The sequence below is a fragment of the Protopterus annectens genome, chromosome 12.part0, assembly GCF_019279795.1.
Source record: "Protopterus annectens isolate FY-2018-M chromosome 12.part0, PAN1.0, whole genome shotgun sequence".
NCBI lineage: Eukaryota > Metazoa > Chordata > Ceratodontiformes > Protopteridae > Protopterus > Protopterus annectens.
In genome coordinates this window covers 153,259,151-153,286,224 of record NC_056746.1, presented here as the reverse complement: position 1 = coordinate 153,286,224, position 27,074 = coordinate 153,259,151, and the positions used below count along the sequence as shown (strand labels likewise).

Sequence of the window (27,074 nt, the reverse complement as noted above, 5' to 3'; positions counted from 1 at the left end):
TAATGTCCATGGTCTGCACCTCTTTATTTCCTTGGTTATTCTCCACCAAGCTTGGATGTGGAGGGAGAACATCCCACCTCCAACCATGTCTTAAAGGAGGTCATCAGGAGTGCTGTGACCTGCCCTAGGACTGGCAGGGCCTCCTAGAAAATGTCAGAGAAATTTACCACTATGACAATGAATTGATGGGTCCCAGACTGGGAGGGCTGTTGAGACCTCACTGACACTTAGTGTTGGGACTGTAAGTTACAGTGGAACTAAGGCCAGTGAAGGATCTCATCTGCATTCTAGCAAATGCATGCTGCAGGGGGCAGAAATCAATCCCCAAAGCCAGGAGGGTGAGACCACCCCCAATCCCATACACGTTTGTCAATCTCTCATCCAAAAATCAAGCAGCATCTAAACAAAATGTCTGGTGCACAGTTAACTTCAAGCACAAGCAAGTAGATAGTTATCCATGATTGTGTTGCTCCAGCGACACCTTCTATGGCACTAGCAGCCACATGAACCATGAGATTGCTAACTGAAGCCTCTATACCTTATGGAAGTCCATTAGAAAGTGGTCAGGCAGCCTGTCCACCACAAAATGTAGTTTGTCCATTAAACCATGCTGAAAGCACAGGTGAAGGATGTGTATACATGCTTCTAAAAGCAGTTCATTGTCCTGGGCTTCCTATCTAAAGGAAGGATGGATGAGTGAGGCTTTCAGGAGAAGGGTTTCTTCTCAAGGCTGCAGACGAGTCAGTTTTGTCTGGCTATGGGTTCTCTGTCCATATGCAACCCTCTTTGGGAAACTGAAAAATTTTACCAGCCTTTGAGGAATCAGGAGTACAGTGATACTGCCTGTAAACGCAAAACATCTTCTAGTAGTGAGAACATCAAGGACTACTGCATGGATCTGCACACCTTCTAAAGCTCCTTTGTAAAGAAAATACTGGTTCTGCAGACAATGCACCATTTCGTTGCACAATCTGCAACACTTCTCCAAAACTGGGATATTTTGGTGGAGATGGAGGAGCAGCTGTTGCATCCTTTATCATATCCTGTTAGTGGATTCAGTTCCAATTCTAAAGAATATGCCTTCCAAAGACATATCTTGGGTCTCTTAAGACAAAGTCTACAGAGAGATTATGGATCTTTTGCCTGGAAATAGACACTTTCACAAGGTCAAAGAGAGCTAGTAACCATCTCTGCATAAAGGGGAACAATGCTCAGAAACTAGTCTTGGATGGAGCAGTAATCACTTGTATAGAACAAAGACAAAGTGATGGACAATTTGAATTTTTTGAATTTGAAGAACTCCAGTTTATATAGTGCATCCTTTTGAGATGTGGGAGAAAACCACAGAACAGGGATGACATGCCAACTTCACAGTGAAGGAACTCCTGCTGAGAAAACTGTAAAACCAAGCCCAGGGCCCGACTCCATGACACAGAGGAATACAGCCATAAATGCAACTCAGGGAACTGGGGCTAATTTCGAGGCCCCTTCATTGGATGAAAGAAGCAGAGAGAAAGTGGAGTGAAATGGCACAGACAGCTCAACTTCCTTGGAGGGAATGCACGCACCTGGGGGGCTTAGTGGTCAATGAGATTTCCCTGGTGGAAATTAGGCAACAATCATTCATACTTCGAGGAGAGTGACAGGGCTACTTGGAGGACACGCCCCTTCTGGCAGATGTTCTCTACCATCAGCCCAATGCACACCACTCCCAGACAGTTGTCAGGTGTGTGCTGGTACAGCCAGGAAGTAAATAAGAAAAACCTTCAAAACAGCTCTAATGGGCACTCATGGACAGCCCTCGCCACAAGGATGAGGAATGAATGGGCTGAATGGCCAGGATGGTGGGGGCAAAAATGCAAAACAGCAAGCACTTGAGAGGAGAGAGAGCAACACCAACTGATGTGCTACGATACCACTTAACATCTAGTGCAACAGCAGTGGGTTGGTGAAAGAGTGGCTAGAAATGAAGCACCACTGTTGTACTAGCTGTCCACGGATGAACCCATGAAACCTCACATTTATAAAGCAACTCTGAAAAAAATGAGGGAACCCACATAACATCCTGTCATAAATCAAATGCTCAGTGAACAAACACACTGCAGTTTCTGATTTAAAACACTAAATCATCCTACTCTTTCAGAACACCAAGGGAAGGTCTTCATAAACCAGATAGCAATTTTAAATGAAGGACACATTTTTAAGAACCAGCAGGTCTGTGAAACTAGAATCTATAAAAAAACAGGGCAAGACACTTCTGTTTAAGAGAGGGAAAACTATTAGTAGTTGTACAAATGTTCAGAAAAAGGAATCCTGCAAGAAGAATATGTGGTCTTTGTCATAAGCAAGTTCTGCACAGTTCTTGTAGATAATTTTATTTTCTGTGCGTGCATCTCTTTGTGGCAAACTTTGTATTGATACACTTTCAATGTCAGTGATATGTGGACTGTACAAGCAGGTCTGTTCTTTTGTGTGACTATCATACAACATATCTTTCAGTGCTCCTTTTGATATCGGCACTATACTTCATTTTGTATTTCTCCTCAAATTCTCTTTTCTTGGTGTCCATCTTCGTGGTGCAGCATACAGCAATATCTGAAGAGAAAGAAACATGGTCTCCAACCTGGTAGAAGAAAAAGGTTTACTGGAGTCTTTCATGTCCTGAGGTAAGTAAATATCCTTTAGTCTCTCAGCCTTGTGACGTGTTGTTTCTTGAGAATCCTCCTCTTTACAGCAACTCTAGCAGATAAGATATTAGTCATTAAGAACTTTATCGTGCCATTTTCCTTTGCTACACCCAAAGACTTAAATAAAAGTACATAAAATGGTAGCCCATTTCCTAACTTCACTACATCTAGTATTCCAAATATTGGGAAAATGTTGTTATTGTCAGGAATAACTGTTGCTGATGTCGTTATCACAAGCTCAGAAATTAACAAATATTCCTCGGTCTTAATCAGGATGCACTCTAAATGGTCCATAGGACCATAAAAATCAGTTAAAGTCGTATAATATAAAACTTGTCATATTGTCACTTTTAGTCACTAGTTCCTTTCTACTACATGAAGTTTCCTAAAAGATAATCCTGCTGCTAACTCATTCCTGCTACAATTTCCCTTCCACTGTATATGTATATGCTAACTCTCTTTAGGTCCATGTTAGAGCAACTCCTCTCCTACTCATTTTTTTTGCCGCCTGATTCTTTCCCAGCATATTTTCATTAGTTTGTATTTATCAAGCTTATGAAATCATTGAATATATTGCAAATGCCTTGCATACGCTTTGTGTATCTAATGTTGTTGTTGTCTTTCGGCTTTTCCAGGTTAGGGGTCACCACAGCGGAACTCTGGTCCGCTAATGATTGGCGGCAGATTTTCACAAATGCCGAGGTGCCAGCTCGATGTTCAACCTTCAACGAAGGCACGCCCATTTATGCATGTCTTTCGAACGCCCACCCAACCGCGGGGAGGGCATGCAGACTCCACACTTTGTGCATCTAATACTGTTTTATAATTCTTATTTTTTTAATGCATGTCAAATACTGTTAAGACTGATTTTTTTTTTTAGCTTTTCTCGGAGGGCATCAGCTGAAAAAGAGTCTTGTACTGCCCAACTGGACTAACCCAGCAATCAAGACAACAAATAAATAAATGTTGGCTTCCTTCAATGGGCCTTTTGATAAGTTAAGACATTTAGTGGTTTACACTCAGCCCTGTGAGCATGGGCTAACAAAGCTTGTGACTTACAAGAACTTCTATTTTAGGGAATTATATCTTCTCCATCACAAAATCTTCTAGTTTTACTAAGCCCAAATCGTTGCAATGTATGCTGAATAATCACTGATCAGTTAATTCACTTTTGACAATAAACAACACTTCTTTAATGTGTCAATTTGTGGATCATTTGTTTTTTGGCTGCTTTGAATCATCTTCCTGTCTTGCACAGTTACTTCACCTTTTGCACAACTACGTTCTTTTCTGTTTCGGTCAAGCTTGATATTCTGTAGGCAGCACACTGCAATGGGTCTGTCACAGTCTGCTACTAGCCTGTCAGTGTTTCATTTTCCACATCTTGTAAATCATTCCAGTGTTGTCCTCTCTCTTTTACAGACTATTGTAAATTTGTAGGACATTAACTTCCAAACCTATCCCTCTACAAATACACTTAATTAGGATTTGGGTTTTGAAGACAGTCTGTAGAGGGCAAAAAATTTCCAAACACAAGTGGCTATCTTCACAAGGAGACACTGTCACTAAAGGCTCCTTTTCCAATTCAGAATACCTCCTTTTATTTTCGGTAAGGGTCCTGGTTTCCCATCATTCTGCTCTGTCCTTTTTGTCTTCTGACTCAGAGTTGCACCCAGTCCTACAGCACCTACATCAGTCTCTGATGGCATGCAGTACAAACAATTAAAGCTCTTAGTTGTTAATGATCTGCTTCCTGTGCCAAAGGCACAGGGTTTGAATCCTCTTCACTATGTGACCTTGAGCAAGTCACTTAACCAGACAGTTGCTTGGGGCAATTGGAGATTTGGCTAGGCTCCTTAATGGTCTCCTGGTCTGCATGCCTAGTAACTACTTACAAACCTATGCGGTCTTACAATCAGTCTTGAAGTATGCTATTACTGCATCTGAAATAACACTTTTTACATTTTGGCACTCTGTGTCCATTCAATCAAATTAATAAATTGCTGATATGTCAGACTTTTATAATGCATGCATGGCAGTGCATCATGCCCAGCAACCTATTGCCATCTTTGAAATTGCTTGGTAGTGACAATTCACTTAGTCATCAAACTGGATTGTGGATTCATGTCTTTCTGTGACTATATGAAAGCAAAGTAGTAGAGTATACTAAAAATTACACTAAATGAAGTACCATATAAAAGCAACACAATAAACAACCTCACTGCTAACAAATAACATAAATAAAATTGCTTCTTCTAATTTAGTACAGCACAAATCTTTTTTTCCATGTCCCCGTAACATAAGCATTTTTTGCAAATTTCCTGGCAGTAGCTTTTCTAAATCTACTTTAAAACTAGCAAGACACATACATGACCAAAATATATGCTCGCATGTCCCTAACATCCTGGGATTTACAAATAGGCCAGTACCTGCCCTCAGTCAGCACCTGCTTTCTCTAGGAGAGGCTATACCAGTCAGTCCTGGAGTAAATTTGGGGAAACCCATTCAGTCATCTAGTTTATGTCTAAAGGAAGATATTAAGTCACACTGCCTAACATTATGGTACATTTACTCCAGAGTTCTGGGAGACTCTGGGTTATAAAGCTATCACTTCATCTCATTTTCTCCATCTGTTAAAGAAGTAGGTCCCTGATACAAGCACTGGTAAGGGTATTGTACTTGTGGAGAATCAGGATGCCCAGGACAATCAGGTCTTTAATGGCACAGTGAGCAAAACAGAGATCTCTCCTCAAAAGTCTAAGACTCTGACTAAAGATATAAAGCACCCAGGCTCTCCTGGTAGCTCAAGGACTTTAGGCCTATGATCTTTACTGTTAGGAACCTTTGTAGTCTTTGTAACTGTTTGATCAATTTAGTGAGATAAATCCCAAAGGGGCATTATACTCAATAATTAGTCTGACCAATGCTGAATAAAAAGGAGTGATGACCTCTTTAGACCTTGATGACATTCTTTACTTGACTTTGGCAATTAGTTGGGCTAAGTAAAAGGCTTTTCTAAAAAGTTTTCCATGACTGTCAAAAGAAAGGGCGCTATCAACCCAAGTACCTATTTTTATTTTGTAAAAGTGTGTAGTCTAGATGGTACATTCAGAGGAGGGGTTGTGTATGAAAAGTGATGATAGTACAATTTTTAGTACTCAGTTTAAGCCAGTTTTCATGATGCCGATGAAACCTGGGTCTTGCCGATCAAACAGACACTCCTTCATGGTTTCAGACATGCTTATGCTGTCTATAGCGGTCTTCACTGGGTCTGCCTATTAATAAGACTTTGATTTGTCCTAGTATTACATGAAGTTCAGAGTACTTTGTTTTAGCTGGCACTGTATAATGATGTGACTTGCTAAATGACTGTACCAAATTGTTTGTTAACTGTATGCTATGCCCTACTCAGGTAGCTCTGCACTTTAACTTAACTCAGTTCTTTACTATCCTGCTACCCCTTTCTACTGTCTGTCCCTATAATACATCTAGTTCAATCTTCCATCTTCCTTTTACTCTTCTCATATCTGTGTCCTTTATGACTTCTCTCCTAACCTAGCATTTACTTCCTTCTCCCTCATTTCTCCTCCTTTTATATCCCTACTTAGCCCTTTCCACTACCTTACTACAGCTATCAACTACTATTATTCACCTCCTGCTTATCCCCTCTCTCTCTCTGTTTTTCAGGTCCCTGATACCAATCAAAACAAGGACACTGCTAACCCCAATCAGCCTTGAAGACCATCCACTCACTTTATGAGTGTTGTTCCCTCGGTGGAATTCCAATCCAGAAACAGTGCAGTATAATTACAACATATGTTACACTGTGTATTCAGTAATCCTACCACTCTATACCCACTTGGTGTAGACTTCAACGTTGTGTGTCTACTGTATGCCTATGTAAACTACTGCCCTTGGTCACCTAGAGCACTCCCTGCATGTCTCACCCCATTACCCGCGCTCTCTCTAGTGTTCAAGTCACTCTCCTTTCCTCATAATCTTACTCCCATCCACTTTCTCTGCTAGCACTTTCCCTCAACTCTCATAGCTTCCTGCTGACACAGTCCTCACATCTCTACCCGACTGTATCCTCCCTTTGACCTCTGTCTTACAGACAGAATCCCTCTGTCCTCTCTCCCACTCATAGGATTCCTACTCTCTCCTTTCCCTACCATATTCCCTTTTCATCCACCTCTACAGACTTACTCTCAGCCAGCAACTGTCAGCTTCTCTGTTTAGTCTGTGTACAGTTATATTCAAAGCAGGCCCACTGGAAATTAATCACAGCATTCTCTCCCCTGTACCAAACTAGTCAACCTTCTAAATGATGGTCATTTTCTCTTCTAGTTTGCTAAAACTACTGGAGAGTGCTGCCCCGCTCCGTTTGCTACGCTGACTTAACTCCCCTACCCTAGTCCCATTCCCACCCACCCCCTACCCTACCCCCATTCCCACCCACCCCACTTCAATTTCATTTATAGTTTGTAGACCACACGCCAACACATCTACCTCCCAATTAACCAATCAAACCTCACCTACAATCACTCACTTAAAGACTCCACCACACTCCTATTCAACACTTGACTACTATTACAACTATCACACCTACAACTAACTACCTACTCCTCTAACTCAACAACATGTCCTATATGTATTTCTCCCACGTACTAAAAGTATTATGTTCTTCATTAACTATCCTCTCCCTCCTTCTTCTGTCACTGCTTTCCACCTACCACACACACCTTAACACCACCTCCCCACCACCATGGCAAACAGATTCCACAACCAGTCCTAGACAGGAAGAACATTTCCCTATATCACCCTATGACCTTTCCTCCACCCAATTGTTTTCCTCCCTTTATAATACTCTTAAGTAAAAGACCAGTACCCCAGTCCTCCCAGAAACAGGCTAGGATATTTCACAAACTTAAACTCTATCTATACCTCCTCCAAAAACCTACTTGCTGCAGGGACATTCACCCTAATCCAGGGCCCAACAGCACTAACCACAGTACCACTCAGCAACTAAATCCTCTATATCTAAGACCACCCTCATCTCTACTCCTTTTAAACATCAATGTGAGAATCATTTGTAACAAATCCCAGGACCTTCATTGCCCTACTAGCTCTATACAAGCCAGAAGTCATGGTGCTAACAGAAACCTGGCTCAAGCCTGAACACCACGATAATGAAATTAGTGCCCCTTGTATAACATCATTCGCAGAGACAGAACAGGTAAAAAAAGGAGGCAGTGTGGCAATACTTTTCCAAAACCACCTCACTTTTGAACAATTTGAGTGCAACTCCCAAGAAGTAAAAGACACAGACACAGAGAACTAATTCTAGGCAAATTAAAAGTCAACTCCAACAAACACATAATAATTGCAGGTGGATATATCCCACCAGGTAATAATATTATCACACTAGAAAACCTACTAAACTGGATGTCATCCTCCCTTCCTCGTGAAATTATATTAGGCGATTTCAACATAGACTGGTCTGACTGCTCCAGCCAAAATTCCTCCACCCATATAAACCTCCATGGGTTTATCCAAATTATAACTGACCCCACTAGAATTGACAAATCCTCCAAACACCAATCTATCTTAGACTGGATTCTGCTATCAGACCCCACACTGGCTACCATCAGGCAACCTACTTAATTAGGAGTCAATCCCACCAAGTTAAACAACCTATCTCAGAGTATTACGTCACAAAAAACACCTTCAAACCTAAAGACCTAATCAATTCACTAATATGCTGGAATTGGACTCCCTTAAAACAACTACCTCTTGACGATGCTGTGCAGTACTTTAACTCAACCTTCGTAGACATCCTAAACTATCATGTACCCCCCAGAACCATTAGAATCAGAACTAACTATGCCCCATGGCTAACAAAAGATACTAAAACCATAATGAAAGAAAGGGACAAAATCTGGTTACAATTCCATAAACAAAAAAACAGCATAATGAGACAAACTTATCTTGAACTCCACGATAAAGCTAAAAGACTAGTTAAACATGCCAAAACTAACTACCATACAACCATGCAGGAAAAGTACTCCAACAACCCTCAAAAATTCTGGGCCACTATAAATACTTTACTGCACCCAGGAAAATCCACCACTCCTAACCCAGGAAAATCCACCACTCCTAACCCTATATTACCAAACAACCATGAAAATATCCCCACTCAATTCAATAAATACTTTACTGAAACAGTCCAAGCGCTAGCCAACACCAAAAATACTACTAGCAGCCCCTTGCCTACAAATACGCCACCCCACACCCGCATAACAAACCATTCCTCCAGTTTCTCCCTGGAACCAGTCCCTACTAAACTATTGCTAAACTTCTCAAGAAGCTGAAAACAACCACTCTGGCAGCTGACAATCTACCTGTAGACTTCCTAAAAATAACTGCTGAAGCAATAGTCTACCCAGTGTCCATTCTCATAAACAGGTCAATATCAGAGCAGAAAGCACCTCACCTGGAAAATATCATACATTATTCCACTGCACAAAGGGGGTAAGTCCCTTGAACTTACATACTATCGCCCTATTGCAATCCTATGCAATTCTATCACCTTTAATCAAAAATATTAGAAAGGGTAGTTCATTCCCAGCTAATACAATACCTTCTAAAACGTAACCTGCTATCCATATCCCAGCATGGCTTCAGACCTTCCTATAGCACTACTACAGCACTACTCTCCTTCACCAACATAGTCTATTCACCATAGAAACAATGGTCTATTTGTATCCTCAGTATTCTTAGACTTATCAAAAGCCTTTGACATGGTGAACCACAGTATGCTCCTAGAAAGTCTAGCAGCACTTAACATAAGCTCCTCCACCATATCCTGGTTCAATAACTACTTAACAGACTGTCAGCAGGCAGTTCTTTGGCAAGAGCAACTTTCCTCTCTATTACCAGTAGGCATAGGTGTCCCCCAAGGGTCCATCCTACGACCTCTGTTATTCTCACCATTTACTAACCAAATAGCCTCATCCACCCACATTGCCTCAGATGTACAATATGCAGATACCACCATTATATGTGCCTCCTCCACCTTACATGAACTAAAAGCCACAACTCAAAACAACTTCTCCTTAGCAGAAGAATGGTTCACTAACATAAAACTTATTCTTAATCCCAAAAAAACTAAACTCATTCTCTTTGGCCCTGGTATATCTCCTCCACCAAATAATAATTTTACCACAACATCTCGAGACAGAATTCAAATTACCCCAACTACACACACAAAAACTATTAGGTGTTGAAATCTATAATAATCTACGATTTGACATTCATATAGCCCAAACAATTAAGTAAGTTAACAAAAAGCTTGGTCTCCTCTACAGAAATAGACAACAGTTCATCACTAGACCTACCCAATGCGAAATCAAATTGGAATCCTGCTACAACAAGTTTGTTAGATTTGCTACCGATTCCTCTCATAGGTCCCACCACTGTCTTGCTCTTAAGCAACTAAATTGGCTCAAATTACCTCAACTACTCCTACTAAACCAACTCTCAATAGCGCATAAAAAATCTACCACCTCACTGAAAAAAAACCCAGTACTTCAAAACATAATTCACCCCTACACCACCACCAGGAACCTAAGATCTAGTCATCAGAACCACATAAATGTCATCAAACACAAAAATGATGCAGGTAAATCTCTCTTTGCCTGCACCATCGCCAGAACCTGGAACTCACTCCCAAGTCACTTAACTTCTACCACCACTACTTCCCCAATTTAAAAAAACTTCTCAAAACCCACTACATATCTAACTGGCATTGCACATGTTGCTCCTCAGACTAGGCCATATCATTGCACTGGTGCTAGGATTCTGCTAGGGATCAAATGGCTGCTCCCTATGTCCTGTTGCTATAAATCTGCTGAGTATCAAATGGTTGTTACCCAACAAAAAAAAAAAAAAAAAAAAAAAAAAAACAAGGGTTCTATCCTTTATACTTCTATAAAAACAGTTGACCTTTAGAAAGGCGATTCACACTCGGGTGAACAGCAATTGTTCAAAAGGCTGTTTGCAAAATTTGCAAATGCGGAACAAAAAAAGGTTTGAATGGGCAATGAGGAAATGCACAGTGACATTCGCTCACTGCGGATTGCACTATAGTGGGATTTGGAAAAATGTTCCCTTTCCCCACTGTAGTGCGATCTCTGAGTTAGAATATTAAAGTAGGGGGGATGTGCCCCACATGGGAGGTGCAGGGTGACTTGCCCCCCCGCTTTACACTTTTTTTTTCATTCGACATTAATGTTCGAAAAACAGCAAATCTGCCTTTCGATTTGCTGTTTTTCGAACATTAAGGACTATCACAGTTTTCACTTTCATGGTTACGAGTCGCTCATATGAGCATTCGTACCACTGTGATTCGGCTTTATAAAAGTAAACCTATAAAAACTGACTTTCTGCCAATAATCTGCTAACTATTTTTCATATATACTGAATGTTCTTTTATGAGATACTACTTTTGTACCTATATTTGTGCTTGGAGCTATCTGCACTCAATTGTATTCCTTATATGTACCCTATATGCATATTATTATGTTACCTTAGATGCTGCTGTTATTCTCTATGAAATTGTATTGTAATTGTATTGTTTGCTTGGTGCTTTTCTCCCCAGGCCTCCGCTGAAAATGGACCTTCATCCAGTCAGACTTTCCTGGTTAACAAATGTAAAATAAAAATAAATAAAAATAGTCACTTGCATATTTTCTGATGAAGCACCTGCTACTCGCACTGCATGGTTTCAGTCCTTCAGCCAGTTTGCTATTCATCCTACCACAAAGAGGTCAATTTTTAAAGCATTTAACTTTAGCATGATGCCAGCATGGTGAATGGTTTAAAAGGCCTTAACCAAGTCAGGATACACTGCATGCACTGCACCCTATCAAATAAATTTACCAGATTAAAATATTCAGGATCAACCCTTCACAAAAATCAAACTGTTGGGGCTCAAGTCTAACAAGATTTTTTTTGCAACATCTTTATTAAAATCACACAATGCATAGTGACATGAGTACACATTCAGTTATAAAAGAACAAACAAAAGATTGACTTTCACCTTTGTATATATAATTCAAATATGATCTGTATTTTAACAATTACTCAGTTTAAGATTACACAGATTACTCAAGTTCTTCCTTCCCTGAAATATCACTTCTCCTAAACATTATTCTGTATGTATTGTCCCCACAGATCCTACACTTTACAATGTCATTTATAATATGGTCCATGGCTTTGCAGATGAGACTTGCAAAGTTGACAGATTTGTTATTACACAGGTCAGTTGTAAGGCCAGCCTTATGGAGGGCATCACCAAAGTTGTGAGCCACATATCATTGACAAAACCAGTAGCTAAACAAGTTGAAACAGTTTGAGGAAAGTACCTGTAAGAGCATATTTAACACTATTCATAAAATAACCTGGGATATTATCAGGTCCCACGCAGGAAGGCTTTATGGTCTTGGTTAGCACTTTCTGTAAACGAACTTTAGTTATAACTGAGGGAGTCAGGGAATAAGACATTTCACAGCTTTGAACAGAAATCTCAGGGATGAAGTTGACGCTAACTTTATTCACAAGTATATTGGCAATGTCAATTGGGTCAGAACAGGAGGCTCCATTATGAATATTGTGAATAAGCTCTGAAAAATGTAGAGTTTTTTTTTTTTTTTTTTCAAGTTTTCTAAAGAGGGATTTATATAGTTTTTGACATCAGAGATTATCCCAAGTTCAAGAGCTTCTTTTTTGTAATGCTTCATTATCCTTGAGAACACTGGCTTTGGATTTAATAAATAATTTAAGGTGTTTGTTTCTTTTGTTGTATAGTTTATTTATGGTGGTAGACCACCAAAGTGGTTTATTTTTGAATTTTCCATGGATACTTGGTTCTGGTAGGGACTGCTAACTATATGTATTTTCTAAATATTGGTGAAGCTTACTGCCATATTAAGGTCTGGGAAGGTGCAGTCATAAGTGAAATTTGCCATTTTCTCATATAGTAGGTTGAAGTTTGTGTTCCTTAACTTTAGTTTGCTGTAGGAGATTAAAGGAAAAGACTGCAGACTTCACAGGGGAAGGAGATACCAGAAGAGCAGCACAACAGATGGCCTTTTTTGGGTTTTTTTTTTTTTTTTTTTAAGAAATCCACTCAATATACCTCCATTGAGGCTTGGCATTTAGGAATATGCTTCTTCACTGGGGAGTATAAAATATTTGCCCAGTCACATCTATGCAAATATCTTAAACCTCTTTGACTTTGTGTCACACCTAGGTAACAAACAAATCCACTTTCAAATAAATGTTATCTCAAATTCCAGTAATGTATTTCAATCACTGCAGCACACATAAATAAATCCCTGATTATGACCCACATGACAAGAGTTTGATTAGTGGCTCAAATGCTGGAAGATCTGGAAATGGATGGTGGGAGTGACTGGCTTACAACAGCTTATCCATCCTACAGGACACATTAGAGTGAAGCACCTGCAGACAGCTAGTTCTGAAGATGTATAACATAGTAAAATTAGACAAAAGCACTTAAACATTCTGCATTAAAGTTCATTTTGAATCTTACTGCCACCTGGTAATTTATTTTTACCTGCGTACCAGAGTTGATATTATTTGGGTCAATGAGTAGAAAAGTGATTTTGAATTTGATTTGGAGCCACAAAAGCCATATCGAGCTCATTTCACCCATAGGAACAACTATGAAATACTGGTTATACTAGTATGAAATACTAGTTGCAGCTTAACAAACTCTGTTACATATAGAAAAAAAAAAAACATGACGACAGGCAAGTTACATCTCAAAAGGTTCCACTAGATACTTCAAAACTCCATAAGCAAAACTTGCCTTGAGCTCTTCTCTACTGAAATACTCTTATTACTGGACATATAAAAGTTGTCAATGCATTAATTACAGGAATGTACATCATACCTGGGACACTCAACAACTGTGCATTTGACTGTGTGTAGTCGACAAAAATGCTCCATTGGCAAGTGCATCTGCAATAACCAGGCCATTGATAACAAGGTCTACAATGATATGGATGGTACCTATAGTATTCACAATGCAAGTTTACACACACACACACACACACACACACACACAAATTATTTCACAAGACTATATTTTAAGGAAGTCCGAGTTTGCTTGCAAAAATACCAAATATCTGCAATCAAAAGACAGCAATGCTACTATCTCTTCATTGTTCCACTGCCACAGCATCCCCACACACCCCAATATCAGCTGCTTATTTCACCCACAGGAACCCAGACAGTACTAATTCACAGCAATGGTGCATTAATGCTTTACCGACTACTAATAATAAAGTTTATAAACAGGGCAGAGAGAACAGTTTTTGAAATCTTTATGCATAAAATTTGTTCTGGTGAATGCCTACTGTTAATTGTCATGTTAAAGGGGTTAATATGAGTCATCAAATCTGTGGGCTCAATTTCAAATACTGCTGTCACTAGGAAAAAGGTCATATTTATTTATTAACTATTTAATTACCAGGAAAGCCCAACAGGGTAGGTGTCCATTTTCAGCAAAGGCCCACTGAGAAAGGCTCCAAACTATTACAAAAACATTTTAAAAAAAATTTTAGTCTTCAAAAATAATACAAAATATATGCCAAAAGAGCGGCATACAAACCCAACTACAAAGCACAAAGTGTTTTATTTCATTAGAGATATAACAACTAGGGATGGGGAGGCCTTGTATTATGCAGAAATATATGTTCGTTTTTTTTTTTTTTTTTTTTTCAAATATAGGTTTTCAGCCATAAGTGTGTTTCAAAATGGAATGAAATGAAGTGAGAGCTGAACAACGGTTCTGCCTATGTAACAGAGATGTTCTGGAAGGATTTTTCTCACTCAAGTCATGCATGTTCAGTGATCTTTAGCAACCCACATACACCTGGATCCATGAGGTGTATGAGCCCTGTGGCAAGGTGACCTCTCAACCATACCGAATTTCTATATTTTTACCAGTTTTGAGGTCCAAATAACCTGAGTGGCACCCCTTAATTTCCGATATTCCCAACCTTTTTTTTAAACTTCAGCCTTTTACCTGATGTCATCATGTGCGCAATAACGTCAGCTCCAGCCTGCCAGAGTTGCACCAGAGGGCAATGTGCGAGCATTTCCGGCTGCTCCAGGTAAGGACATTTTCTTCTGCTAGTTGCAAGGGAATGGTTCTGTTCCTCCAGGAACATTTGTCACAAGCGAAAGGAATTTGGTTTGTTCTTTTATATTCAACATACACTGCTTGGTTCGTTCATTATTTTATATTGATATTCAACTTACGCTGCAAGGGATGTGTGTGTGTGTGTGTGTGTGTGTGTGTGTGTGTGTGTGTGTGTGTGTGTGTGTGTGTGTGTGTGTAAAATGCCCCAGTTAAATATACCTGGTGGGGGTTCCTATCAGCAGATCGAAGACGCATGTTTTCAAATGCATCTTGGTCAAAATGACAAAACCGAAACTGAAAAATATCAAAGCGGCATGTAAGCTAATTCTTTCCTTGGGATTCAAATGCCTGCCATTATTTAGTGAATTCACTCCTTCACTGATATGCCACAAAAACCCTGAAAAACTACAGATTTTATGAGGAACAGAACAAAAATATGAGGCAAAAATCTGGAGAGCTTGGCTGCTTCGGTACTTTGCCGTTTCCGGCACTGTAGTGCTGTCTCGAAGTTGGTATATTTAAGTAGTGAGGGTGTGGGGGGCAAAGCCCCCACTTAATCTCATGTTTTAATGTGCTTTTTGTTTGTTGGAACAGCATTTTTTTCCCTTGGAAAAAAAATCGCTGTTCTGACAGTTCGGTTTTGTAAGCTTTCGCTTACATGGGGTCAATTAATCACTTTTCGCTTATCAAAGCATTCAGTAATCTAATATAGACCCCCTGGTGGCTAGAGTTACTCAGGCTCAAACCCTGTGCCTTGGGTACAGGTAGCAAGAGCCTGAATTCCATTCCCATCACTACTTGTGAAAACTCTCTAGTTTTTTGCCTCATATTTTTGTTCTGTTCCTCATAAAATCTGTAGTTTTCAGGATTTTTGTGGCAAATCAGTGAAGGAGTGAATTCACTAAATAATGGCAGGCATTTGAATTTCAGGCTTCATATTCTTCAGAGAATACATGGTAACACAAAACCTTTTATTCTAGCAATTTTCTAAGTTTATAAGATCAAAATTTGAAATTAGTCCCTATTTTTGGGGCTGTATTTCCCCATTATTGACTTTGTCCAGGTATTTTGCACTAACAGCTATGGTGAGAACTGAATACACTAAATGATAGCCATTTAAGTTTCAGTCTTCCTATCTTTCAAGAAACAGCTAATTTGGCATAGTGGTATGTTGCTCTAACTGTAGTGCACAGGGTCCTGGGTTCAAGTCTTGGTAGTGAAATGCATGGTGGTAACACATTTTATTCTAGCAACTTTCCAAAATTATACAAGCAATGTTTAAAATGTGTCCCTGGTTTTTGGACGTTTTGGCTTTTTCCTGATTTCTTGTGCTGTAAAGTTGAGAGATACAGTTGAGTGTCTAGTGGATTTTACAAGGAGCTGAGAGCTTAAGGGGAAGAGAAGTTTAGTGATGGTTATGCTGAGTCTACTTGCATTGTTAATAGCATAACAGGTTGAATACTTGCTTTTGTTGCAGAAGGCTGTGGGTTCTACTCCCACAGTATGTAGATGCATTGCTGATACTGTACTGTGTTGTACTTTTAAAGGGGGTGGATGATTTAGTCCTGAGAATGCCCTCATTGGTGGTGATAACTAGTAACCATGAACCTGTTATCAGTTTGCCATCCATTCCCTATTGCAATATTACTAGCTTATCATTTTTTTAATGTAACATAGGCAATTTCTCAAGGGCAACAGGCACTTAATTTGTAGATGAAACAATGAAATATAAAGCTGTTTGCTAGCAAAAACCTCATTAGTTACACATCTTTTTAATGTGGAATTATTTAGATGACTTACTTCTGCAGAAAATGTGCATATTTACTGATACTGGTGGATTGTACAAGTTTATGATGGAAATTTTCTGAACTGGGCAGTTTTGCCATTATTGGTGGGTGCGTTTTGTTTCATTGTTCACCAGGAAAATGTTCAAAACAATAAATTTAAAACACCCTCTAACAACTGTACTGTATTATACAAGGAATATAATTTAATACAATCAATCAATACAATCAAAGAACACATGTATGTTTAGTGTGTAAGGGGCCTGTAATTTGAAAACAGCCCAAAGTTGATCTTTATCTGCCACTGGCCAGAATTATTTTCTTTGACTATGGCTTTCAATGCTGTTTCAATGAATGTGAGTTTCAAGGGCAGAGAAGTTTTAATGTTAAGTTGTCATTGTGAGACCTCATTGCTTTGTTTAGCTGATGTCTATTAGTGTTTGTTCTGTGAAATGTAAAATAAAACTTTTAAATGAAATCCAAATCATCACAGAAGTAAAGCAGTATGCACATTCTAGTGTTTATGGTAAATGGGGGGAAACAGCCAAGTAATGGGAAATTGGAATGGCTGCAGAGGGAGGGGGAGGGCTATATATGAGGAAACCCCATTCGACCATGATTTTGTGAGAGGGGGAGGCAGCAAACAAAGACAGCCTCAGGCTGCACAAACTGCAGTTACGCCACTGATCAGTAGGCCATGAAGAATGACTTTTGGAGGTCCTAGCAAACTATAATATTCTTTTGCTAAGATAAGAATATTGCCTACCATTAAATGCCCTACTTTTACCATAAAACCCATATACTGAAAGTCACTGAAAACAAACTCCTAAGGTTCATCATCTTCTCCCTTCCCAGCGAACATCATTGCAACATACTTAAAAGAAAATGGTTACAGTTTACACAGGGTCTGGGTCTCTGGGGACATATTTTGGTTGTATGGTTCTTCAGTTTGCAGTTGAAAGTTGATATCCCATAATTCCATTGGAGTGGACAGGATTACATAATTATGTACGCAAACTTTATGTTAATCAGCATACAGATTTGTAACTATTTTTCATAGGACTTTGTCCAGAGGTTTTATGTTCCCAGGTTAAGAGGTATGGTGGCAAGGTTACAAAAGCTTCAAATTTCTACAGGAGTCCTTATTATGCTGAATATGACATGGCTCCCCAGTGAGAAAAATTGCTATCATGTTAGGCTTAGTACCTCATTTCCTAACTCACTGTTTTCTATCGCAAGTAAAATTTGATAGCTTTCACTGAAAGGAAATAAAAACATTTTGGATTCCCAAATAAGAAGGGATGTTCACATGCATAAGCTTTATAAAAAACAAACAAACAGTCAAAGTAAGCTTACTGGGCTACAAGAAATAAAATGGCAAAGAATTTGGAAGTATCCTTCTAAAACACAAGATTCCCACAAATTCTATATCCATCCATCCATCCACCTACAACCCTTTTTTCCAGATTTTTGCACATGGCGTTGGGGTGCCACTTCAACAGTGAAAATCTAGAACCAAAGTTTATACTGTAGAGTGGCTATCCCTGCCACAGTAGTTCTTCCACCACACACACCCACACACACACACACACACACACACACACACACACACACACACACATATGGCCAATGTAGAGTGTCCAATACACCTACTGCATATCTTTGGAATGTCACATAAAACTGTAGCACCTGGAGAAATCCTGCATGAACACGGGGAGGACATGCAGACTGCTCACAGAAGACACCCTAGCAAAGAATCAAACTGGGGAACCTCTTGCTGTAAGGCACTGTGCCAACCACAAATTCTATAGAACAGTTTTAAAAATGCAGAGTACAAGACTTTTCAGTGGAAACAAAGTACGCAGTCAGGATTTAGTAACAATTGTAGAGCAGAACGCAATTTAAATGAGAACTAACCAAATGGCACTTTGCAGAAACTATTTGTTCTTCTGCTTATATCTTTCTATAAGGTTTAGTGGTCTCCAAGATAAATATATTACAGAACAGGATTCAAAGGGCATAGATCCCTCCAGATTAAGTGTGGAGGATATGCTTCCCATATAAAATAGAGCTGAACAGTTCAATCAAAGCACCAAATGACCATGACTCAGCACTCACTGATGGGATGACTAATAAGAGTCTCAGCTATACCAAAATCACCAAATACTGCTACCATTTTTGCTGAACTAGCAGAGAAGGATTTTATGAAACAAACGATGAAACAAATGAAAGCATGTGTCCTACCTGTTTAACAGCATCCAACAACCTTTCTAGTAGAAATTGCCTTCTACTGTCATTCTGATGTGATCCAGGGGCTACAATAATATGAAAAATGACAACAATTAAACAGCCAACGTTCAAAGTCCAACCAAACACAATTCTTTAAATCAAACTTATTAAACCAAGTTCATTTCTGAGTAAGAGTACAGTTTATAAATAAATGGCCAATCTCTTTTCATTTCTGAAACACTTCATTTGAGTGTCTGTGGCATGTCTTTAATTGTTAATTTACTAGTCAGTGAAAAACCTTTTCACTTTCTTTCTGAGTCTTGGTCTTAATCATTTCCTAAGATTTTTACTTATAATATTTTTCATAAAATATACGACAACTCAGCCAGACCAACAAAGCAAACAAGTCTAGAATTAAATGCAGCAAGAAAAAGTCAGCATTCAAAGCAAAATAAATTAAACAAAACACTCACTAGGTACATAGTTAGACAAAAAATACGTAGAACAGTAAACCACCTTTTCTTGCCAGTCTTCTCTTAGATTTAGTATTCAATTCAAAAATATTCACAAATGTTACTACTATACTATTAAAATAAAATATTCTTTCACAAAGCTGTAATAGAATGTTTAAAGCAGATGGTATAATTACAACTATCCATGTTTCACTGAAAATGTAAAATTGAAAAATTTTTAATGTTTGACACCAATGAAGATCTTGATGAATAAAATATTGTATTTTTGGTTTTTCATTTAATTTATTCCACAATGGTATAACAGAGTTACACAACAAAAATATGTGCAAAATGTTTACAACTCATGTTAAATTAAGTCTCATGTTCATTCTTAATTGGATAAAATACTCGTGAACAAAACATGCATAAAAAACAATTGCTTCAGATTCCCCATCTAAAACACATTAGCTGTGGTAGTTATTATAGAGGTAAACAAATGAATATAATTTAGCCAAAAGAAAGAGACCACACAAACAATTTCAAGTATCAATGGGGAATCCTCTTTAGCTGCACACCACTCACATCTATCTGCAATACACATTACATTTTAAGCCTTTTTTTTTTTTACTGTAAAAATTTTATTAAAATTTATATACAAAAGGATTATGTACAACAATTCATAAAAAGAGAAAATCAAAACATACATTTTAACAGATTAACCACATGAATAGTAAAAACATCAGAACAATAAATGAATAGAAAGAAAAGGAAACTATTTACAAAGGTGTCTACTTGAACAATTACAATTATTAAATATTAAAAATATATTCTATATCATGTCACATTGCAGTCACTTTTCTCAAGTAACTCTATAGCTTTTTAATATGAAATGTTATCAGTTCTCATCTTGACTATAGTCATTTCCAGTTCAGAACATTAAGTTTCCTTTTATTGACTTCTTTATGAAATAGAAGTCTCGCTCTTCCAATTTATTGCAATTACTTTATGTGCTAGAGGTAATAAAGTCCATAAAACTGAATATTTTGATCTGGGGACACATGTATTGATTGGAACATTTGGTTAACTGAAATTTGTCATTAAATCCAATTTGAATAAAGAAATTAAACTTTTCCCAAAACATTTTAAGCAATTTACAATCATAAAACGTATGTAACCACTTTGCTTCCTCTTTTAAATTCCATCTCCAACATCCTATATCTTGTTTAAACATTAATTCCATTTTATGAGGTGTAGTAAAAATTCCATGCATAAACTTCCATGAAAACAATTTCCATTGCAAGGAAAGAGAGGTTTGCTTTGAAGAAATTAAAATTATTTTTTTTACCATTTTCACTAGGGGGATGATTTATTGATCTATAATAATCCCCAAAAGTATCCTTATAATACAATTTTTGATTAACTTGTATAATTTAGATAGATGCCCTTTTCCTATTACTGTTTGGGTTTTCTATAATGATCATAAATTCAATAAGTTTGTAAAGAGTATCTTTTATATTTGCATTCACTGACTCTAATTTACCTATAATATAGTGCCTTAAAGTTTGAATTACTAGCCACATATCACTAATTTATATCATATTTACTCAATAGAGAGGACCTTACCAGAATCCTTTAGATGATGCCAATATATTTATTTATTTATTTTAAGTATAGTCATTTTTAAAGCATCAAAGGTGTTACTGTTATTTTGAGTACAAGCTATAGGAAAAAGTAAAAATGACCACGCTCTATATTTTGGAATTCTATTTTGAATTTAATGCATTAATTATATAATTTGAACACATATGTTTATTTTTATTTTCCAATACATAATCTCTTATCAACCAGAGAAAGCTACTCAATATTTTTTACTAAACTGAGTTGGTAGTAAGTGATTTGATTTTAACCAAATAAATTCTTGTATTTGTTTCCACCTAAGAGAATAAGAACATTTTAACCATAACGCTATAGTCTTATTAATGAATGATAAGGCATACATTTCTATATGTGGAAGACCTATTCCATCTCTTATCCAACCTTTTAGATGATGATTTATTGCTATTCTAGGTTTACTGGGATACCATATAAAGTTAAACATTAGTTTATTGAACTGATGTGTGTATTTTTTAGAAAGAAGAGAGATGGCTTGCATGATACATACATTTTTTGGAAAAATACCTTTAAAGTACAACCTATCTTCAGTTATGAAAGCAAATATTCCATCCATCTATAACAAGCTTTATTTAAAATATTGTTGTAATTAATATTTTGTTAATATCATTTCATAATAAAATTAAACATTTACGGATTATATTATCCAGAACTATAAACTTATGGAATTTCTTATCTATATTTTTCTTATTACAATATGAGCAATATCTTAGGCTTATGATCATTAAATTTACAATCTGAAATCATTTGAAAGAGCTCCATTGTCTCAAATAAGGCTTGCAATGAGGTCAAAATTATTCAATTTCAATAAAATAACATCGGCAAACAAGTGAATTTTAGAATTTAAATGATTACTAAAAACTGTATACTGCTGATTTCTACATTCTTTCTGATACAATTCACAAATGGTTCTATGACCAAGGAAAATAATCATAATGACAGTGGATATCCTTGCTTGCTGCCTTTGGTAACTGAAATTAATGTAGATGTATATGATCCATTCTTTACATAAGCCAAGAAATTATTGTATAGCAACTTAATAAACTTTATAAAATCTTGTGAAAAACCATACGCTTCCAACACCAGCAGAAGATAGTTCCAGTGAACAGAATCACAAGCACTATTTATGTCTAGATTTACTAAGGTCAGATTTCCTTTCGTAACAAAGTCAATTCTTGAAAGTACTTGTTTAATATCATGTGTTTCTGTTTAATATAAAACCACTTGGTCCCTCACCAATCAAGAGCAGAAATGGTTTACCTCTATTAGCATGTATTGCCATGAAGTTTTCAACATTTAGTAAAGATATTGGTCTATAAAATGAGCATTCTTTGGCATCTTTGTCCAATTTAAAAACTGGAAAAATAATGCATACTTCCATGACTGGAGGATAGTTTTGCTTCTTTGGCCAATTTAAGGACTCTTAACATTGACAATGTTTCTTTAGGTAAAATTTATACATCTCTGGTATTATACCATCAAATCCTGGTGCTTTGTTTTGTAAATTTGAGATTTTAGTTCTGGCACTGAAATTGGTTTCTCTGTTAGTTTATCTGATCTTCCATTAATATTTTTAAAAAATATATTTCATAAAAAAAGGATTTTATTAAATTTTTTGGTTCTACTACTGGGTCATGTGAATTAATTAAAGTGCATTTTAAATGTCTCTAGCCATCTTCTAAATTGGAAACTTTCTTTGTTCCAGGAATTTATCTTTTATCTGATTAGATTTTGTAATCTTTTTCATTATATTTACTACTCTACATTGGATTTTAGGATCCACAGAATATGAACTAATTTTAATCTTCTCTAAATTAATCATAGTTTATGGTGTAATGTCTGTAGATATTTTTATTTCCAACTTCGAGCTCTTTTGCTAAGTTCCTATTGCCTTTTAGGATATCTAATTTGAATTAATCAACTTTAGTTTGTAAATCTAATAATTATTTATTCCATTGTATTTTCTTATTATGTACCAGGATAAAACTTTACAATAAAAATGTGATTTTAAAGACACCCATACATATATCTCACATATGCCTTCAGTTAAAATTACATCAATAAAGGATTTAATTTCTTTATTACAAATTATTTAAAATCTTTCAGATTAGTTACATATAAGATTATACTAATAAAAGCATTTTGTTTTGTATTTATTATAAATTAAAATGTAATTGCCTTATGATCGGGCTAGGGGGCATGTGACAGCTATCTAATTTTCCAGATATATCACTAAATATATTCAGACTGGTACCATTTCAATGTGAATAGTGTGTAAAAAAATAGTGAATTTCCCTCTGCAAATTCATTTATGTCCTTAATATTAAATGTATCTATGAAATCTGTTAATGCCTCAGAGGTCACTGGTTTCCTTCGCTTATAGTACTAGTATCACTATCATTCAATGTTGTTGTTTGTCTTTCGGCTTTTGCCGGACAGGGGTCGCCAGAGCAGAACTCCAGTTTGCTAATGATTGGCAGTGTTTTTTTATGGTGTCGAGTTGCCAGCCTGACACCCAACCTTTAACGAAGGCACGCCCATTCAACACGTCTTTCGAATGCCCACTCGACCGCGGGGAGGACATGCAGACTCCACACAGAAGGCACTCCCAAGCAGAGAATCAAATGGGAGAACCTCTTGCTGTGAGGCAACAACGCTACCACTGCACCACCGCGGAAGTAGTATCACTATCATTCAATACACAATTAAAATCACTGTCTAAAATTAAACTTCCTTTAGAGTGTCGTATAATCTCTTCATACTGTTGTTTTAACTCCTAGCCCAGGTATCCAATAAAGATTAACCAAAAGTACATACTCTCCAAATTATTTCCAAAGATACTAACCAAAACATCCCAGATCAATCATTGCATACGTTTATGATTTTAGGTATTACTACAGAGTTTTTCCGTAAAATTGCAATACCTCTTTTTGTTTTGCTTATAATGTGAACGGATAACTACTGAATAATTATAAGTATGAAGTCTACTTATGTCTTCTTGTAATACATGTGTCTCTAAGAATGCAATTTGAGCATTAAACATTTTAAATATTTGCTTAAACTTCCCCTTTTATAATTATTTAGGCCATTGACAGAAATACACTTCATATATAGTGGATCAGTAGAAGTACAGTTAATCATTAGAAGGAAAAAGGAAATAACTGGAAATGATTGCATATATTTATCAATGAAGCTAACGCTATTAATATGAAGACACACCATATTATAAGTAGTTTAACACTGAAGTATTAAATATTTAAATAAAAAAATAAACTATACACTCTCTGAGGTTTAAGACCCCATGTTTGAATAGCATCTCCCCAAGGTTGCTCCCACCTTTATCCATTTGAGAATTCAGTTTGTACAGAAAGTTATTTATTAAACAGATATTAAGTTTTATATATATATATATATATATATATATATATATATATATATATATACATATATATATATACACACACACACACACACATTATATATATTTATATATATATATATATATATATATATATATATACACACACACACACACACACACACACACACACACACACACACATACACATTATTTATATTTATATATATATATATATATATATATATATATATATATATATATATACATACATATATAAATTCCTATAGTATGAAAAAAATCTTGGAGATTAAGAATAATGGAGGGAACGTCAATTATTATGAAAATACACATCACTTAGGGGGGAAGAAAGAAAAAAGGAACTTTCAAATGTGGGAGCTGTAACCAATGTGAATATATTATTAATAAAGGTGAAATTTATTTAGAAAGCAGGAGTAGATGGATTAGAAGTAAGGGATACTTTTGTTGTGATACAAAAGGATTAATTTATCTTGCATTATGTCATAAATGTAATTCATTTTATGTTGGTAAAACGGACAGAATACTCAGAAGAAGAATATATGAACATATATATGAAATATCAAAAGCAAAGGATACAAATGCATTAAATAACCACTCTAAAGAATGTGAAGGTTATAAATTCTTCTTCTTCGTATTAGAACAAGTTAAGAGAGATATTAGAGGTGGCCCTTGGGAGGAACAGATAGAATATAAAGAGCTATGGTGGCAAATAATCCTGGAAGCAACAAAAGTTCCAGGTTTATGCGTTTTTGTTTCGTGGATGGTAATAAATCGTGCAGTCTTTACAAAGTTGGTGGTTTTGCCTCTCCATTAGCCCACTGCGCTCTTTTGGATTTGTTTTTGTGACTTGTGAGTGCATTTTCGCAGTTTGGATTTGGTTTTATGGTTGTGGAACGGGCTATGGAGGGAGCTTCACCGGTGAGTAGTAAGGGACAGGAAGAGGTGGGTCAATCACGAACATTGATTGGCCAACTCACCGAGTTAATTGATCTACTCACACCGCTCTGCCATTCCTTGGGTGGTAGTAGCCTGGGTAGCTGTAATGCGAGAGGAAGTGGAACTAAAGGGTTTTATGTACAAAAACAAAAAAGGAAAAGAAAGAATATAAACAACGAAAATGACCCAGGAGATGTATTTGAACCGAATGGTGCTACATTTAATCCAGCGGCTACGCCGAGGATTTTTGGGCAAGAAACAGAACATAATGAGACTGAAAACATTAACGGGACTGATGTTATTAACAAACTTGCCAACCCACTTTCAGGCACCTACAGGTACTGTTCCAGTTACTTTACACAGTAAAGACACAAGTGAATGGTTGAAAGCAAATTATTGTTTTCAACTTGATAAGGGAAGCCCTATTGGGCTACCTAACGGAGATTCATAATCTGTTAAATTGGACAAAATATCTAAGCTTATGTTTAAATACAGAACACTGAGTATTGAAAACGATTATCTTTTAGAATGTATAAATAGGAATGTTGTCCCGAAAGGGTTAAGGGTCTGGAAATACCCTAATAATGTTCAGGCTGGCTCAGAATTTCATCATGAATTGTTGGACATTTTTAATAAATGTGGAATTGATATTTTAAAACTCATTATTAAGAAGAATGGTAGAAAACAGGAAATTTTAAAGGGAGAAATAAATGAACTGGACACCTACATTAAGGAAGATTTGATACATGGGTTTAGGGAAGAAAGGGAAAAATATTTCAAAGTTAGAGATGATATTGATGTGAAATGTAATGATTTAATTAATAGGAAGATGAATAAACTTAAGAGGGACGTACAGGAATATCAGAATAAAACGAGTTACCCCAAACCACCCTATATGAAGTGGGACACCTATGGAAATAATAGTAAAGGACAAGACAATAGTAATAACAATGAAGAGAAACTAAATGGATGGAATAACTATGATTATAATTATGAATTTCCACCTTTAAATAGAGAAGAAAGTTATGGTAACCAACAACAATTTAGGAATGGAAATTTTCAGAGGGGGGGGGGAGAAGGGGGGAGGGGAAAGTTTTAGATTTAAACAACCCACCCCCACATACAGTAAATGAAGGAATTTTAGTTGTTGGTGTTAAGAATAGTTATAATGACTTCTCTATCTATAATTTTAGTAACATTACCTTGACTAAGGAACATTTTAGTCTATTAAGTAAAGGATTGAAATATATACCCTGTGTTAAGGGGGACTTAACAAGGACATTACTTGATATAAAACTTTTTTTCTAAGGAAAGTAAACCTAGAAATTTTGATCTCTAAGAATAGAATATCTAATATTTCCCACGATAGTCAGGTTTTGGTCCGTAGAATTACGTACAATCCCCCGCTCCATCCTCAAATTAGGAATTTAGAAATTACTTTAGAGAAAGAAGTCAGAAGTGTACAACAGAAAAAGAAATATAAAAGTAATCTTAGTAAAACAGAGAATGAGACCTTGTGTAAGTTGAAAAATAATGCTGAAGTTAGAATTATGAAACCAGATAAGGGAGGGGGAGTAGTTATTATGGAGAACATAATTTATGAGGGTAAAATGAATGAAATACTTAGGGATGAAGTGAAATATGCATGTGTTTCAAGGAATGAAGTCAATTTAGCATACCACA

General features: G+C 36.7%; 1 protein-coding gene across 1 annotated transcript in view; it reads right to left on the bottom strand.

Moving 5' to 3' along the window:
- Positions 1-27,074, bottom strand: part of SNX29 (sorting nexin 29) — a 3,382,132-nt gene that overhangs the window by 3,226,511 nt on the left and 128,547 nt on the right. The window contains exon 2 of the mRNA XM_044089182.1: positions 18,948-19,018. Within this exon, the coding sequence (XP_043945117.1) occupies positions 18,948-19,018 (71 nt within the window). The remainder of the gene's footprint in view (positions 1-18,947; positions 19,019-27,074) is intronic.